General features: G+C 36.4%; 4 protein-coding genes across 5 annotated transcripts; all 4 read right to left on the minus strand.

The window, feature by feature from the left end:
• Window positions 1–789: 789 nt before the first annotated feature.
• Window positions 790–2,259, minus strand: LOC137727313 (protein PHLOEM PROTEIN 2-LIKE A9-like). The gene is made up of 3 exons (XM_068466179.1): window positions 2,115–2,259; window positions 1,915–1,994; window positions 790–1,547 (listed from the first exon to the last, which is right to left on the minus strand). The coding sequence occupies exons 1-3, from the start codon at window positions 2,169–2,171 to the stop codon at window positions 1,142–1,144; spliced, it is 543 nt and encodes a 180-aa protein (XP_068322280.1). The 5' UTR covers window positions 2,172–2,259; the 3' UTR covers window positions 790–1,141.
• A 2,508-nt stretch (window positions 2,260–4,767) lies between these two features.
• Window positions 4,768–6,421, minus strand: LOC137730165 (uncharacterized protein C12B10.15c-like). Of its 2 annotated transcripts, none has more exons than XM_068469230.1 (4): window positions 6,207–6,421; window positions 6,036–6,128; window positions 5,606–5,787; window positions 4,768–5,386 (listed from the first exon to the last, which is right to left on the minus strand). In XM_068469230.1, the coding sequence occupies exons 1-4, from the start codon at window positions 6,376–6,378 to the stop codon at window positions 5,306–5,308; spliced, it is 528 nt and encodes a 175-aa protein (XP_068325331.1). In that variant the 5' UTR covers window positions 6,379–6,421; the 3' UTR covers window positions 4,768–5,305. The 2 variants fall into 2 exon arrangements, with proteins under 2 accessions (XP_068325331.1, XP_068325332.1); XM_068469231.1 differs by having other exon boundaries at window positions 4,907–5,366.
• Window positions 6,422–7,593: 1,172 nt separating this feature from the next.
• Window positions 7,594–10,567, minus strand: LOC137729608 (probable RNA 3'-terminal phosphate cyclase-like protein). The gene is made up of 6 exons (XM_068468586.1): window positions 10,303–10,567; window positions 10,020–10,169; window positions 9,374–9,552; window positions 9,106–9,281; window positions 8,733–8,949; window positions 7,594–8,138 (listed from the first exon to the last, which is right to left on the minus strand). The coding sequence occupies exons 1-6, from the start codon at window positions 10,505–10,507 to the stop codon at window positions 7,929–7,931; spliced, it is 1,137 nt and encodes a 378-aa protein (XP_068324687.1). The 5' UTR covers window positions 10,508–10,567; the 3' UTR covers window positions 7,594–7,928.
• A 526-nt stretch (window positions 10,568–11,093) lies between these two features.
• LOC137729969 (exocyst complex component EXO84C-like) lies at window positions 11,094–17,163 on the minus strand. Its single transcript, XM_068469020.1, has 7 exons — window positions 16,921–17,163; window positions 15,729–15,823; window positions 13,429–14,458; window positions 12,256–12,780; window positions 11,913–12,101; window positions 11,609–11,745; window positions 11,094–11,522 (listed from the first exon to the last, which is right to left on the minus strand). Exons 1-7 carry the CDS (start codon window positions 17,014–17,016, stop codon window positions 11,288–11,290), a joined length of 2,307 nt encoding a protein of 768 aa, XP_068325121.1. The 5' UTR covers window positions 17,017–17,163; the 3' UTR covers window positions 11,094–11,287.
• Window positions 17,164–18,725: the final 1,562 nt, after the last annotated feature.

Here is an 18,725-nt window from a genome sequence, read left to right on the forward strand (position 1 = left end):
TTGTTTTAGTAGGATTTGATGATTTTATGAACTAGTTTTCTGAAAAAAATGAACATGAAATGAACAATGGCAGTTGCTCTATGAAGGAGAGTGCATTGCTCTCTATTTCCTTCCTTGTATTTTCTTAGATCCGATTACAAAGGGAAGCCATCACGCATAAAGTGTGATGCTAGCAAGGGACAAAGTAATACCTTTAGGATTTCACATGGTTCACTCGTATTAGAGTGATCACGTGCACCGCATGGGTAAACTTAAAAACACCATTCACTAATACACGTGACTAACTCCACATCGTTTAGATGTTCTAATCTAGGCCGTTCATTTCATTTGAATATAGGGACCTTGAACGAAAAGCTCTTGGTATTGTTCACTTTAACGAAAAACCACATTTTTACACTAAAAAGTCAATCTTAATACCATTTACTTTACCCTTTATTTTGTCCTTATCGTCAAAGGGTAAAGGGTAACTTGGGTTAATCACGCTAGCTAACTCATGAACCCGAGTTCCAAATGTTCAAAATTGAGTTTGTTTAGTTCTACAAACTAAATAATAATGATTTATCGTACATAAACAGTCACTTTCGTTCAGTACCAAGATGATGATAAACGTCCTTTATTAATCCTGATTAAAGAATAATGTTACGCAGAAACTGGGAATTAATTGCAGCATCAGCACATCTAGCTATATGCGAGTGTAGTTCCCGTAAACTATATATGAGTGCGCTGTATGTTTAAATTCCGTGAGCAGTGATTGGTTGTCTTGATGTAATTTCAGCCTTCTGAGTTCTGAGTGTTTTAGTTCCCCTTCCTCCAATTCTTGCTGAGTTGCTGGTGTGGTGCATCCATTGAAAATTTGAAGCTAAAACCGGGCATATATATTCTTGGTGTACGTATACACATACATGTATTTCATTAACTGGCTCTGAATATATAAGAACTAATTTATTCATGTGACTCTGAGATACAAATAGATGCTACAGTAGCAAATACTTCATCCTAGCTAGTATATGATCTCAAATAACCGTATATGAGGTAAGTTCTCATTATTAAATAGTCACATGTATAAAACCCAACGTAGAAAATATTTCAATACGTACGTGTATTGTATATACAGAAAATACCATGTGAACTGCGGACTAATTTAAGCTAAGGTCGAAGTTACTTCTGTCACATTTGCTTGATGAATTTTCAAACCCCCCTTCCATTTTTCACTCCAGACTTCATACAGACCAAAGTGAAGCATGTTATCGACACTAGCGGGCAGAACTTCAATTCTCAATGGCGGGCTGGTTTTGTCAGGAATTGTGAATCTGCCTACGTTTGGATCCTGCACTACTTTAACTTTGGTCCATTTGTACTTGCCCCTTTTCCCTACCTTGGCCATCAAGAGAGCTTGTATGTCTCTCCAACCAAATGCACAAGGTGTCAGTTCTACGTCAAAGCTGATTTGGTACGTCTTCGTAGGTATTAAACTAACTGAGCCGGTTACTTCTAGCCAAGAAACCTGTTTCAGCTCCGCAGGGTCATTAGAGTCACCTTTGGATAGCCTGAAAAATGTATAGTACGTAGCCAATTATTCACATAGGCGAAGCCGAAACAAAAGGGCTTGGTGATATTAGAAGTGGAAACTCCCATATATAAATTGCATATTATTTTTTGTCATATGCCTGATGTGGAATCCTATTCTTCAACAATATTTAAACGTTAACGAGTGCAGAATAACAAACTGGAACTGTGTCTAAACATTACATTTACCAAACACAGATCTCAGAAGGCGGGAGAAGCACACATAAGTGGAGTAGATGCGCAGTTCCCATACTTGTGAGAAATGATATTAGCATTTTCCTATTATCTGATGTATATAACCAATTACATTTAAGATTTTGTCGTAGTTCCAGATAATTTATTCCTTACTTCTTAGGTAATTTCCAGTAGTGTTCAACATTGCCCCATACAATGCTAAGTCCCCGTGGTTTGAGGATGTAACTATCTCCCTGTAAACACGAAAATACAATTAATCTCTTTTTAACAGAAACGGATTAGATATATGCGAAAGATTGTTTTCCGATGTTAACAAGATTTAGCAATGAATTAAGAAATTTGTGAGGCCTTACCTGTTTTGTTATTTCATCTTCCTCTGCTTGGAAATGAGGTTTAGTACTCAGAGACATTTCGAAACCTAACTAGGTTTTCTGCTTCTTCTTCTTTCTTCTGCTGCTGCAGTTATGTTTTCTTCTTTTTTTCTGGCTCTATTTTTATTTTTGCCGATGTTTTGATGCTTAGAACCTCTAGTCTACCTCCTTTATATAAACCCTTGATCCATTGGGAAGAAGAGAATCTGATGCTTCCAGAAAACAAAACGAAAATGTGAAACCAAAACAAATTAATAATGAAATTGAATTATGTACAGAGAATCAAGTGATTGCTTTCGACTTGTTATAAGGTTTTTTTTGTCGAAGGGATTCCTTAGCTTTTTAAAAGAAGAATAAATATGTGAGAGTTTTAACAAAAAGCTCGTAGTACTGTTCACTTTAACGAAAAACCATATTTTTACACTAAAAAGTCAATCCTGATACTATTCACTTTACCCTTTATTTTGTCCTTATCATTAAAACTCAAAGATTTCAAGCTATTTTTATTAATTTTCCTTAAATATATATATATATATATATATATATATGTATGTATGTATGTATGTATATGTATATGTATATGTAGTTGGATTGCTAGTAAACGGTATTGATTAAATGTTCCAACGTGTGATGTTCTTAAAAGTTTGTCAACCTACTTTCTTCGGCTGCTATGTAAAATATGAATTTGTATTAGAATTAAGCCAAACTTTATAAATAAATAAAACAAATTTAACAATATCAATTGCTGGACGAGAACAGAAGTTCAACTAGCTAGACCACGAGCAAGTTTGTTTTGTAATACAAATGTTGAATGTGCCAAATTCTATATCCCAAGTTCTTTCTTGAATTGAAGAGTTAAAACGAAAACCTTTTCACCCTATAAATCCAAAGCACAAATAATTAAGTTAAAAATTTCTAGGTTAAGTAGATTGATAGATTATGATCTAAGATTTCTACTACTAATATTTTTCAACGGACGAAACTAGCCACTTATAAAAGGTTTGGCTTTGCATGCATGCATGCATACTACGTACCATGCAAGCTGGCTTTGCCAACCAAATCCATGCACACTGACAAGTGACATTTATAGAGCTTTTCTGGATCAACTTGATCTCAGTTTTCAATGGTGGCCGCCACTTCATCAAGAAGCTGGCATCCATTACAGGTACGAGAATCAATATTAAGAATATATATATTGTTTCTTAATTTTCATTGCCCTTTCGCTTTTCGGGAGGCTAATCATATATAAGTTTACCACCAAACACGTAATCGTGACAGAAGAGAAACTGTTAGATGCATGAATCCCCTACGGCTGCAGTTGCCCATTGGTTTCTTTTCCAAGGGTATATTATATATTTTGCAACTCATACTTTTGGGACGCAAAGCATTTCGATATATGGATCCCCTCGAATATCACTATCTAGGTGCCAAACGCGTCCTGAGTTAATGGGATAGGACTATCACTGGATCCCAATTGTAAACTGGTAAACCAAAACCAGTTGACAAAATACACCTTTTCAATTTCGCATATCAACTAAAGTAACGGGAAAGTTCATGCATGCGTTAGTGACATTCCATAAAGGTCCATTTGGTCAAATTGGAATCCAATATGCAATTTGGGTTTCACTCTCTGTGGATGTATCTACACGCCCACCTAGAAGGGGATCATATTCCCTTGTGATTTTTTCTAAATTCGCAGAGTAAGATGTTAAATATTGACGTTTACAGAACCACAGCAGGTATGAAGGAAGAAAACGAGCAGTTTGTTTTTTAATTTTATTTTTTAGAGTTCTTTTTTAACACTTAACCTTACTAAAAATTTAAGTCTGCAAAACTGAGATATAAGTAAATTCATTTCTTACAACCTCAATGAATATTACAAAGGTTCCAATTAAAAAGCATTTAATGTACACAAGTGTTGTCAAGGCAGCTACTAAAACATCTAAAGTCTTCCAAAATCATCAAAAGTTCCTCAAATACATCCAAAACATGTAAACTTCTCAGCCAAGCTGATCTGAAAGGGAAGGGTAAAAGAGTGAGCTATAAAGCCTAGTAAGTAACGATATCTGAAGCGCAATGATTCGAATGCACAATCAAAGGATTTGGATGCAAGAGCGGCAACACAATGAACACAAGAATTCAATGAATCAATAACAAGACAAATAGCTTATGTAATTCCTCACTAGTAAATCCAGTGAGAACTTATTCCCAGGTGGTCACATGTGTCTTTATACCAACTGATCGTCACAGAGAAGGCACAAACACTATGATTCGGATGAACTGAATCAACATGTTCAGATGCTATTTGATGTTCGATTACAAACACTTTGAGCAATGAAACAAGGCAATGGTATCTGAATCAATCATCAAAACAAGGTTCAAATATCAGAGGCAACTGAACTGAATCCAAGGTCAAAATCAAAGTAGCTCAGAGATTTAGAAACATAGAAACAAAGCAAACAAAACCAACAACACTCAGATTCTTCCAGCTTCACTAACCTTGAAACCATGAAATCATGCAGCTGAATTCCTAAGCTTAAATAAATCTCTCACAAACTCTAACCTCTTAGTTTTGGTTCTAAAATAAGCAAAATGGGCTAAGAGAAGCAAAAGCTGTCACTAAAAAGGAGATAGCTTTCTTTAGGCAGGTGGTAGAACTAGAAGGTTACTTTAGTTATGGTTTGCTTGTCAAGAGGTGGCAGCTTACTTCAAGTGAAGATTTGCTTTAAGTAAGGTGACAACTTAACTTTATAGATGGTGCCTAGTTGTTGTGCTAAAATCTATCCTTTGTCACCCAAATGTTTGACAAAATAGAGCCTCAAAAGGCTGGGCTGTTACAAAAATAGCAAAGTTCTGATCTTTTTAGACCTTGCATCCCAAACTGCAGAAGAACAAAGCTGTTCATGAAGCCTTGGTACTCAACTAAAATGAGGTTTGTTCAGACCCAAAAAAAGGAACTCCCAAGTGTTCCCAAATTGGTATTTTTTCTAAATTAGATTCTATTGCCAGTATAATACAAGTCTATATGTTAATGTTACAACCTTACAAGCATTCAAAATACAAAAATGCTAATTTCTACCAAAGAGTTATTAAGTACTTTGACATTCCTGACTTTTTTAGTACAATGAAAACGCGGGGGAAGAGATACAATGCTTACTGTTTCTTTAATCAGTTCATCTTTTCCAATGCAGCTGATGCAGAAACCAAATCTCCGGGTGTTGCTGGTTTGTGCATCTGCAGCCATAAAAAAATATCTGGTGTAAAGTGGCAGGAAGATTTCAGTTTCCTAAAAAACAAGGACTTCATGGAACGTAAATATTGGAAGCTAATCATAACTGTTCCAGATTAAATATGTACTGACAGATGATAGAGAAACAATAATACACGAAACCGAAACCAACAGACAACACACATGGCCATAGAGTAATGTAACAAAGATTCATGAACCACCATATTGTGGAGAACAGACTTACAGATTTTCCTACGGAAAGCCAGTGAAAACAACGCAAGAATGCATCATCCTGTGAAGGAAGGCTGTCGTGATTCCAATATGAGATGCTTTTGTATTTCGCATTCATCTCCCAACAGTTTGAGCTCCCATCTGAATTATCGGAAGCTTTTCTCTTGCCAAGACTCTTCTTCCCTAGAACAAATCCTGCAAAGAAAATATTACCAAAGAGGGTAAGTTTACAATTTAAAACAAGTTAGCTTATTTGACTAACTCAGACCCAAAGTTAGAGTCTTTACTTGCCACCATAAAAGTCCCAACTCAAACATCAATACAGAAGCACCGAGGTCTAAATAAGCCGAAAAATGATGGAAGAAATCGAGGTCACAGCAACCACAACTCATACACAACAATAAAAAGGTACTGCATTTACTGACTGAACTACATTGACATACCAGAATACCCATCTGGAATCGGAATCGAGGCTCCTTGCAACTTCCTTCCTCTGAAATAAGCTTCCTGCGTCCTTAAACCCTCCGATTCGATTCCTTCAGCCCCAAGAAAAAACCCATTACTCAATTATGCCTTGTAAATTGTATGTAAGTAAAAGAGGGAAGATTCTTTACCAGTTGATTTGGGTTTGAAGTATTGGGAGACGGAGGAAGGGCCATTGAATTTGATGGAGCAGGGGAGGAGGTGCACCTGACCACTCAAGTCCACCACTCTTTCTTCTTCCCCCTGTGACTCTTCGTTTCCATTTCTTCTCAGAACTATGCTGCCTTGGGTGCCCTGCTCCATTCGATTTACCCCCAATTTGTTCAGATAAAAACCCTAATTTCTGTATCAGTGTTTCAGTCTCTCTCTAGTTTTGCTTTCTTCGTAATTTGGCTACATATGGGCCACCTTTCCCGCGCTTTTTCAATCTTGGGTTACCATTTGGTCCAAAGTGATTATATTTAGGCCCAGCGCAACCCCATATCTTAGGCTTTTATACAGAGATGTTTAATAAAACATTTTCGATACTGTTCATTTTTAATGAAAAATCACATTTACATCTTTCTCTGGTACTATTTACTATACTTTTAAAAAGGGCTTTTCATTAAAAGGTAAGTTTTTTTGGATTTTTTGTTAGTTTTCCTTTTTATATATGTAGGTCTTTTTTTTTTTTTTTTTTGTATTTTTTTTAACAAACGATATTATTTATACTAAGAAAATGGAGGAGTAGACTAAGTCTTACAATGGGCTAGCAAATAATTTGGTTTAAATTCGTCTTTGGCGAGAATTGAACCTAAGATCTCTCACTTACTAGTGAAGAGGAATACTACTAGACCGTAGTACTAAGCAACATATAATGTAGGGCTATTAAGTCATTCTTTTTAAAAGTAGAAATTCTTCTTTTTTATATTTTATTTTGTTATGTAAGCAATAACGGAACGGAGGAAGAATTTAACATAAGACTTTAAATACGGAGATAAATGCTCTTGAGTCTTGACTTGAGCTAAACCCTAGTAATTTTGATTACACCAAAAGTTTTCTAGACACCCTTTCTCTAGGCGTCTATGCTAATGCTAGTTTTCGGATACCCAAAATTAAATAAAAAACAGCCAAAAATACCTCTCACAGTCTCTCACAGTCTCACGTGAAGTTATTTAGTTATTTATTTTTATTCAAGTGATATTTTAATTTAATCCTAGCTCCATCTTAACTCTGCAAAGCCAAGATTAATGCTATAAACATTGGATTATAATTATGCGTGATGCTATAAACTCAACTTAGTGGGTTCAATAAAACAGGTTTATCAAAGAAACTTTAACCCATTGCGAGAAGCGTACTTGAGTTTGTTCACTATCAATATATTCATTAAATTATCACATGATCAACCACGCGTCCATCTTTTTAAGGGTAATTATTGTCAAACCAACTCCTTCAATTAACAAAGATGTTGATAAATTTTTCATCAAATGATCAAAATAATTTACGATGAACAAACTAGGAGACCACTTCTGTCAATTTGCATTGTCAAGCACCAAAGTGAAGAGTTGTGCCAAACTATTTTGGCTAAAAGGCCTTTATATTAGCACATCAAAAGAAAATGTTCCCATTTGTATCACAATGAACTGCGAGCATAGATATTGGTGATCGAAAAGAAAAAAAAAACTCGTTTACAACATCAAAATCTGAGTACATGGTCAAAAATTTCCAAAACTTCTTAGTGCAAATCCATTAGATTATATTCCTCCTCCACGGTGTGGATCCCTGAAATGCCTCCCGGAGTCCCTACTGCTATTTGCCATCCAAAGAAACATTCACCAATACTTTAGAAATACGTACTCCTCGTATTGTGACAATCATGAGATCCTTCTCGATAGGTTCCTTAACCCAGAGCCAACGCATTTAAGTATAACAGTCCCTGTGGATGGGTCGGGCTTAATGACAAATTTAACACCGAGAAAGTCCTTGATGTTTCTGAGTGTTTCTATGCCATAAGGAGAGAGCTTTCCAACACGAACCTTTGAAACATCCTGTGGACATAGTGCACAGAGAAGAAACAACAAGCCCTACAAGCCAAAATGACAGCAAACTATCAGGGATCGACAGAATTCAAAAGGGAGCATAAAGGGAACCTGCAATCGAATACCGTATGCATTTCTTATAAGGGCCATAAGGCGCACCCTATTTGTTATAAGAATGCCTTTTAGTACTTTTACCTGTCATGGAACAAGCTGGAAATAAAACAAAGCAGGAAAGAAGAGTACGACTATTGGAAAAAGCCATCATACTTGCATCATTTGATTTTAGGACTACCTTTAAATCAACATTAAATTGTATTTTGGGGATACTATATGAATCAACATCACAAAATCCATCTATAAACAAGATTTTCCTTTTCCTGCTTTACGGAAAAGAATTCCATGTCAAATTGTGAACAAAAGCAACTTGATTAAAGATCAGAGACAGAGAGGATGAACATCATGATAATCAGTACGGACCCATACACATGTATTGACAGAAAATGTCTTCAATATAAATTTGAATAAATTTGTACGATATGGCTGAATATTAATGAGCATGCACTAACAATCTAAGATCAATAAAAATGTGAAAGCAAACTCAGCCGGTATGGAAGAAGTACAATACATCAAATCACAAACCTGATGTGTTGAATCTACCACTCCACCCTGCTCAATCTCCCCAAGCAGAACATTAGCCATTTGCACACCAACATCCTCTGGAGGCATAAGATCTTTCTTCTCCTCATCTTCAAGTTCAACTGTTTCTTCCCCTCGAGAGTAAGAAATTGCTGTATCAGCAGAGATACAGCAACCAGAAGTTGTTTCCGCAACCAGTGAAATTCCATAACCAGGTGAACTGCCATAAGATCATTATTGTCTACATGAGCCTAAGTGTTGCTAACACTTAAATATAACCAAACCTCAAAACAAAATAAAGAAATACTTCAAACTTCTAAAATGTATCTTCTATAAAAAAAAATATAATGATATTTTGTAAAAAATGAGAACATACAGTCCAGCTTGTGCGCCACTTCTATGGTCAGTAAATATGTGAACATCTGGGAGTAAGAGATTAAAGATTCCACGCGCGGCATACACCATGGTATTTTCAAACTGCGTGGACACTCTTGTTGAGAACGTAACCCCTCTAATCCTCTTAACCATCCCCTCATCAGTCCAGTTTACTGCCTGTAGAGCAAAACACATAAACAATAACAAATCCAAAACCCGAAAAACTGGTGAAAAACATATATAGTATCTCATAAGTCTCAGAAACTCACAGTTAGACTTTGAACAATCGGGATTGACAAAAACACTTCACCGCCACCTTGAGGAGCAGATCCACGACTCTGTATTTTAAGGTCTAGCCCTTCTGAGGGAACTCCAAAGTGTTTTAACATGGGTAAGGTAGTGGACCGGAACGTATCAACTGATGGGTCCTTGGGATCATTTGTAATTCCTAAAAAAAAATTATGAGACTCACAAAAAATGGCAGAACCTTCTTAAAGCTCAATTCGACACCCACAAAAGATTTATTGTGCTCTATCTACTAGTATGGTCAGGGGAACCCTTTTTCGGTTACTGATTGGGGTCAGGTCATTTGTTCATAAGTAGAAAGGTAAATAGTCAATATACAAAACAGAATAGAAAGAATTTAAAATTATCAGAACTGAGCTTTTCTGTTCCCATATTGGTCTGTGACTCAATATTAAAACAGTACCAAAAACCTCAAGGAATTGTCTTGAAAAATTAGATAACTGGCAGTATCAGGAGATCATTCATAAAAGAAAAACAAGACGTTAGAGCATGAAAATGTTCTAAAATTCATGTTCCTTACCTGGACCAAAACCAGAACCTTGATTGGGGCATTAATTCAACACCAATAAAAAAGCTGCACACAAAATTCGCAACAACGAAAGCGGTTACCTTTAAGCGTAATGGTAAGCGGTTTTTTGGCAAAGAGTCCAAGCACAATCAATGGCTCCAAGAAATATCCAATCGCCCGACTGAGCCCGCAGTCGTGCACCAAATTCCTCCCACCCATCACTATCCCCGGCTTGAACTTCAATTTCGTACCTGCCCACAAACCCAAACACAAATTCTCAAAAACCCTAAAACCCTAAACCCCGAAACAAAATTGGAACTTCAACTTTTCGCTAAATTCGAAAAAAACAAGTGCTTTGTGATTGGAATCAGCTAGTAAGAGTACCAGTCTCGTTGATTTCGACGACGCAGTCATCGGAGACCTTCTCGAGGAGGCGGAGGAAGGAGACCTCGTGGGGGCGGAGGCCTGGCCACGTCTCCTCTGCGCGAATGTCCTCGATAAGAACCGGTGTGGACGCAAGCGCCGCCAGTACGAGCCGCTGTCTTAGGTTTTGGCTTCCGGTTAGCTTCTTGTAGCTTGTCTTCCCCATTTTCGCTTCTCTCTCTGGTCTCTCTGTTTCTCTGCTCTCTGCTTTTGGTGGAGGGGGCGGGGCTTTGCTATCAATTTCTCGTCTTTCTGATTTTTCTCGTTTATACTTACATAGAGGGGTAATATAGGAATATTATGCTGTTCACGTATAAACAAGGGTAATATAGGAATATTATGCTGTTCAGACTGAACAGCAAACATTAGATTTTCAAATTATAAGCTAAAAAAATATTATTAGATCGTAATTTTCATAATTTTAATTATTTTATTTTAGTTTTTGGTTATATCACACAATGATCTACCATAATATAATATTATCGTTCACAGAAATGCTCTCCTAATGTCCTAAATCCTTTTTCCTAGATTAATCAACTTATTTAATTTATGTTACACTAAAACATAATACTTCTACAAAATAATTAAATTAATAAAAAAATTCTTGCATAAAACATTCCATCTCCTTCCCTCTACCGTCTCTCCTCTAGATCCCCTTCCTCTCTTCATCTCTCCCTCGATCGTTCACTCCCCTTCTCAAATACTACAGCTATCCTCGGAGGAACCCAAACAACGGTATTTAGAGACATGAAAAGCAGAAACAAATCTATAAATACAACACTCAGAGAGAGTGACAGATACTTGTGAGTCTCTGTCCTGCTTTTCATATAACAATACTACAACTTGCATAAAAATTTCATAACGCTACGAGAATATTGTCAACATACTTCCTACAAACAAAAACTTTTTTTGTTCTTGTTTCCTTTTGATGGGAGGGCAAAATTTTTCAACCCTCTGAATCGTCGAAATGCTTCGGGCTGTCAAGTTCACCCATACTTGCAGAAGCAAAAGACTCGGAAGAATCTGCACTTGAAAGGGAAGAGACAGAATCATCTGAATCCAACACGATGTGATCGTGAAGAGCAATGTTATCTTCATCAATTTCGGACTCTGCTCCTATAAGTAGTTTGCTTATTGCTGACTTTGCAGTTTCTACAAACCACTCGTCCTCAGGTAGTGCACTAATAAAACAGAAGAACTTTAGTTTCGGGTCGTGTTAGGAGGATAAAAAGGGGAAAATATATACGCCCACATGCATACAACTGACCTTTGTACTTCTATGCCTCTAGCAGCAAAAGCCCGGATAGCACGAGCAATTATGGCTGACGCGATCTGGTGCACATGCCTAGATGGGTAACCCGCATAACGTGCAATTTCAACAGTGAAGTGCATATCGAGAATTAACTGCAATAACAAAGTTGATTATCAGCTAACTGTGAAGCTAAATTGCGAATATACAATAACTTCAAGATAGAAAGATAAATAATCGAAGTTCACCCCACAATTTTAGATTAGTAGCAGGGTGTAACCAGGAAAACTCTAAAATGGACAGTATGGAAGGATACAAGTACCTGCTGCAACCCAAGTGGCTGAAGCGGACCTGTATCATCCTCGAACACACCCCAAAACTCTTGTTCATCGGACAACCACATTACAACCGTCTCTGTTAACCTAGCAAGCAAAATTTTCTGTATTTTCTCTTTTCCAAGTAACACATCTCCAGCCACCGTTGCTAACTGCTGTAGCTTTGCGAATAATGCCTGCAACAATAGGACAATCTCATTACTTGTGCCAAAAATGGCACGATAAAGAAATATTTGGATATATAAAAACAATCATATTAAAATAAAAGTAATTAATATGATTACATAGAAACCGTGTATATAGAAAGCATAATAGAGGAAGAAACGAGACCTGAAATGGAAGCGATGGCAAAGGGGCTGAGTCCAAGTACAAATCATCACCATTCTCATTTAAATATATTTGGGCATCCAATCGTGTCTGTCCTTCTCTTGAATAAATGAAGCTCAAGACATATTGCCGACAAAAATGGTCTCTTAGCTTGTCAAATGAATGCTGAAGATGGCGCCTCCAATCCTTTAACTCTGTAGAAGTGCTTGGAATAGGTGTGACATTTTCAGCAAGTCCACTTTTTGGTTCCCCACTTTCACTCTGCAGCTTCCAGAGGGTCATTACGGCATTTGGCAGTAGTTCATCCAAGATGGTAAATGCAACTCCCAAAACGGCAAGCTGTTCTGAATCTGTTTCAGCTCTAAAAGATACAAACTCCTTCAGCTCAGTGAGATTGTCATCATCAGATGGTCCTGGTAGGGCTTTAATTAAAGCATCCATGTATTTATCAAAAAGTTGTCCAATCCTACTCAGTATGTTTCCACCAAAATGAAAAACGGTCAAAGGGGTCAACTGTTCCAATATATCCTGCGAAATTTTTTACCAATATTATGAACTGATAGTTGAGTCATTACTTGCAAATTAGTAATGCATCGATGAACTTGGTATTACTAGTGAACAATACCAATTCAAATGCATATGCACAGACAGACAAAGGAAAGTATACTGCAGAAACAAATTGCATCCTTATAAAAATTCTGTTTACACGCACAAATCAGATGTGCCCACATGCAAGTACGAACAAAAAAGTAGAAGGTACCTGCATACTTAATTACATAGGAAGTGAGTGTACGATTGTAAAATTTTATTTACTTCAATACTTTATCGCACATCCAAATTCATGAAAGTCTGGCTGAGGGCAAGCAAACCTTTCCCGAAAATAAAAATAATTTGAAGAATTCCAAAATTTTCATCCTCAGAGTAGTTCAGATGAAGGCTTTGTTAAATCACCTAAATATAAAATTAAGCATTCTATAGCATTTCCCTAAATCATAAGAATCTTTTTTTTTTCCATGCGTCATTAGTTCTGAAATTTTGCCACCATCTTAATTCCTCATGTTCAATCCTCAACATAAAACCTAACAAGACCAGCATAAGTTAATATAATGCTTGTATCAGTACAAAGACATGGAAATAAAAATTATATGAAGAAAGATAAGTATGGGACTAACTTACTTCAACAATGCACATAAATCTTATCCCACTATCAGCAAGCAAGCTATGTGATGACGTTGTGAATGCAGACAGCAGAGGTGCAAAGCGAGGTGACAATGACATGCACTCATCAGTTTCTATCAAGTCAAGGACACCTTTTCTTGCTCGTCTAAAGTTCAACTCTAAAACTTCTTCAATAAAAGGCCGCAACAGCACCAAAATCAATTTTGACAGTTTCAGCCCTTGTCGTTCCAGCATCAAGGAGTAGTTGAGACTAGCCTGAACACAAATGCTAGCTCCACGTAAAGCAGACACTGTATCAGAAGATGCATTCTCTTTCACCAACCGTACAAAGTATTCGATTTCCCACTCTGCCCATTGGACTACTCTGTTTGTATAAACAGGATTATCACCAAATATTAAACCGGACTTCGTCGTTGCCAGTGAGATTGTAGAAAAAACAAGCTTAGACAACGTTGCTGGATATGTCCTTGGACAGACAGAAGAAGAAGGAAAGAGAGCTTCAATGCTCTTCTCAAGACGGGACCCATAAAACTTCAGCAGTAACTGGTGTGCCAAAGGCCCTTTTCCAAGCTTGATTAGCCCACTTAAGGCCTTCTTCAACTCAACAAAATTAATAAAAGGTTGTCCAGTAATCTCAACTAGCTGATCTTCAAGCAGTGCTTTTCTTTTCAAGAAAACGGATCTGTATGAGGATCCTTCAGTCGTTGAAGTATCTCCCGAGCTTTTCAGCTCTGGAGAGTTTCTCTCTTCAGCATCTAAAGCCTCCAATGCTTCTTCTACTTTATGTTCAGCTAAGAGAACATCAACTTTCTCCAAAAAAATCTTGTGATGGTCAGTTTCAATTGGCAATGGATCTTGAAGTTCTTGATTATCAGGGTTTGGCTGGACTTCACTACTAGACCGATTCCATTCTTCCAATTGATGGCATACACCAGTCATCAAATCCTGCACAAGAATCCCTTGAGTTGAAATATGCTTTCGGAGCTCAACCAACTCATGCTCCATTTCTACAGCCTCCTCAGATATCCTGCAATTAGCAGTAAGATTAGATCATGCATGCATGGATAAGCAGGATTAATGAACTTATTGAAATTAACTGAAAATCAAAACAGTTTACACCTACTAAGAAAGCAAAACAGCTTTGGGGGGACCATGTTTCAGGGTTCTGGATGGCAAGCCCAAATAGACCTCAAAAGATGTTGTTTTTGATATAGAGATACAGAGAATTTAGAGATAATCAACGAGCCATAGGAGAGATATCAAAGAAGCATAGTTTTGAGAAATGAAAATATAGAGGTTAATAACTTAATATGAATTGTCCATGCCCTTCTGGGGTTCCAAAACAGTGTGTCTCCAAGAAAATTGAGGTGGGAGACTTGATCAGTCCTGTAAAACCCTTCAGGGCTATGTTGGAGAAGCTCTCACACACAGCGTGTGATTATCGGAAGGGAAAAAGGTTGAGATGCATGTTAACTTTTTTTTCAGTTAATCAGCCACACACATGCAAACGCAGACATTGAGACAAACTTCCAGTTAAATTAAACTAGGCTAGCATCCCCCTGCTGAAGAATCAAGCCAAAATGGAATAATGGTCAAAAATTGCTCAAAACACAAACTTACCATTATGAGCGAACTTTTTCAATGCCATATGTGTAATAGTTTTCTAGGTTTCAAGTTATAAATCTAACAGTTGAGCTTTCACATCCCCTTCATGACAACCATTACTTCAAGTTGCCAATCTTGTTGGACTAGTTACATAATAATAGAATCATATCAAACTAAGTAGTTTTGCTTCACATAAAAAGTTTTTCTTATATGTAGTTAATATATTTCGATTACTGCTTTAGTGTTTATGAAATCCTCATCATGTCACCTATAAAAAATTTAATACTGGTAAATCTCTCCACATAAGATAAGAGGCCCTTGATGTGATTTGAACCATATATGATCCCGAAATTTTGGAACTTTTTATTTTGTTATAAGATATCCTAAAAATTTGTAACTAGAGTACACTCTTGTATATAGGATCACTGAGCAATGTTCTTGTCGAGTATAATACAAAGAAATATTTATGTGGCAGACTATGTTCCTTAAAGCTTTTTCCTATATTCTCTTCCACTGTGCCCCCAAGCTCAAAATAGTAGATCATAAGCATGAACTATTTCAAACTTGTGAACTTCTTGCATGGACAACTTTGTACAGATCTTCCTTTTCCAGTAAAATACTAATCGTAAATATATACTTATATTGCTTTATTGTTTCAACAAAATACAACTGATTCAGTGTTACTGATTTACCTCAAAAAAGCCAAATACTTTGTTCGCATATTCCCACATAAGTTCTCCACTGCATCTTTTAAATCTAACAGCTCACAGCATAGCTTTCTAATTCCCTGCATAAACAACATATACGTATAGGTGATAGGAATGTCATTATTGTCCTTAACACACACACACACACACACACACACGCGCACACACACACACACATACAATTATGACAACAAACTGCTCACTGAAAGAATACAACAGAAGCATCATCAACAAAGCTTATATGAATCTCTACAGTAATGCAATACTTGCAGCTGCTAACCTGAGACAGCAACTCACTGTCCTGATGGTGGCAAAGTCCATAGATCTTTACCGCAAACAAGCTTACAGAAAACAGAATGCATTACTGCGTGTTCCGAAGAAGAGCATAAATTCATCATTTATATCTACATACGATTCGCTTGTAATGAGCATTGTGACTCTCACATCATATATACCACGCGGATGGACAATGCCACTATACTATTACACTTTTTCATAACAGTATATATTCTAAACAAATTGCAGTGAGCCATTCCTATTGCAAGATATTAATACTACCGTAACCAAACTCTAATTGTTAACCACCTTAAACTAAAAACCCTTAAGGGCTTGTAAACTTAAGGCCTACGAGAATGCATTCGGAAAGCAAACACTAAGTACAAATGCACCAACCGATAACAGAAAATCAATTGGAGTAATCTTTTCAGTAAACTTAGTCATATTTCTATGCAATTGATAACAATTAGAAGAAAGATGAGCCCTTTCGGTGCTGGATGGTAAAGGAGCAATCCTGAAGTTTCGCTCTTTTACAGCATTAAATAGGCAACCCAGATGGAAAATCCAACTGTTCCCTCAAATTGTACTTAAGAAAGTGAAAACCCAGATAAAAAAGTAACAGATTCAGCTAATAATGTGTGAAAAATCATAATTACACTCAAAATTATTGATTAATTTGAAACGGGCAACTCTCAAACAACTCAGAGAGATAGAAAATGGGGTCCAAATAAATTGATTGACAAAAAAACAAAAAAACAAAAAAACAAAATAAACCAAAAGAAAGGGTGCGAAATCAAATGTTGAAACTTGCATAGAAACAGAGGTGGGAGGGCAAAAAGAGCATTTATTTGTTCATATCGAACAACTTGACATCAGTTGAAGAGGGAAGAAGAAGAAGAACCTTTTCAGTATGGGATTGGTAAAGAGAGTCGACTTTGGACTGGGAAGTGATGCTCTCGATCGATGGGAAGTCGTCTTCTTCTTCGCTGCTCTCCATTTTCTACTGATCTCTGCTTTTGCCTTTTGCCTTCGCTCTCTACGGAGACGGAGTGGCTTCAGCCTCCGTAATACTGCGACTGTGTTCCTGGAAATAGTAAAACCTTGCCACCCCAACCGTTTCAACATTTTTCTTCTTCTTGCTTGCTTACTTCAATGAAAAGGTTACGTGTGTCTTCAAAAAAAAAAAAAAAATGAAGGGGTTACGTGTGTGAAACCCCAATAAAGCTTCGGTTTAGTATTCCACGTAGAGCTGTGATATCCATACGCTGTACTTTACTTCTTATACACCTTTTGAATTTTCGAGCGTTGAATCGAATGAATTGAAGAAGATTAATGAATAAAAATTATCAAGAGGTGTATGAGAAGTAAAATAGGGTGTGGATAGCACATCCCTTCCACATATTTGGTTGAGTTTGCCCACCATCAAATATTTTGGTATCTTGTAAAAAATATTCATTAAATAAGCAATAACGTAGCCAGAAATTATTTAGTGGTGGGTTAAGCTAAAATTATTATTACGAAATCAAGTTTTTAATGTTTCTTTGCTTATATAAAGCTATATAAGGAACTATTAGTGGGAAGAGTCTTGCTCTCATAAGGTCCTCATTTTGAGGACTTGTGAGGACAAATGCATTATTAGTCACAAAATTATATTAGTTTGTATCCAAGGGCTAAAAATATTTGGCAACATAATAAAGCAAAACAAGAAAATAAGTTTTCTAATGATTTGAGGATTTTAAGTTGGTTTTGCTTGATTAAGTTGTCAAATATTTTAAGTCATTGGATCTAAAATGATATAATTTTGTGGTTAATATGCATTTGGTCCTCACATATCCTCAAAATGAGGACTTTAAGAGAGCAAGATTGTAGTGGGAAAGGGATTCTCTTCGAATCCCTTCTACCAAGTCCACCAAGGCTACAAATCTGAACCTTTGAAATTTGATCAAACGGCTACAAACAAGGGCCCACTTTAAAAATTATAATAACTTTAACCGTTAGATCAAATTTCAAATATTCGGATTTGTGGCCTTGGTGGACTTACTTTACCCTTTATTTTATCCTTATTGTTAAAACTCAAAATTTTCAAACCATTTCATTAGTTTTCCTTTTAATTTATTACTATTAAATTATAATGTTGGTTGAAGTGATGAGTTTATTTAATACTTATTAACTCTTATTTTCCTTAAATGGAGCCTTAAGAATAAAAATTTCATTTGCTAAGTAGAATGACAATTAAAAATCATAAAATAGCCCCAAAGATTAATATTTTTAGGCTTTTTTAATTTCAATCATTTGATCTTCTTCAATTCATTAAATCCGATGGTTGAAAATTAGAAGGGTGTGTGAGAAGTAAAAAGGGATGTGTGGATATCACACCCCTATTTTTAAACTTAAAATTCAAAACTCTCCACTATAGCCTAGGGGAGTCTTATACTTGACTCCGCTAGTGTAAATAATGACTAAAATAACAAAAATACCTTCAATTTAATAAACCATAGGCCAAAATGATTTGATAAAAATTGAGACATTTTTTGTCATTTTCTCCTTATTTAAAGGAGATTTTTCATACAAGAACCAAAATGGTTGACAACAGTTTTCTAGTGCTTAATTAGAAACTAGTATATGCCCACACTGTGAAACTTTTTGCTTTTGTTTTTAAAATTGAAGGAGTGAGAAAGAACGTGGGAGTGGGAGAGAGAATGAGAG

Source organism: Pyrus communis, chromosome 3 (assembly GCF_963583255.1).
Source record: "Pyrus communis chromosome 3, drPyrComm1.1, whole genome shotgun sequence".
Lineage (NCBI taxonomy): Eukaryota > Viridiplantae > Streptophyta > Magnoliopsida > Rosales > Rosaceae > Pyrus > Pyrus communis.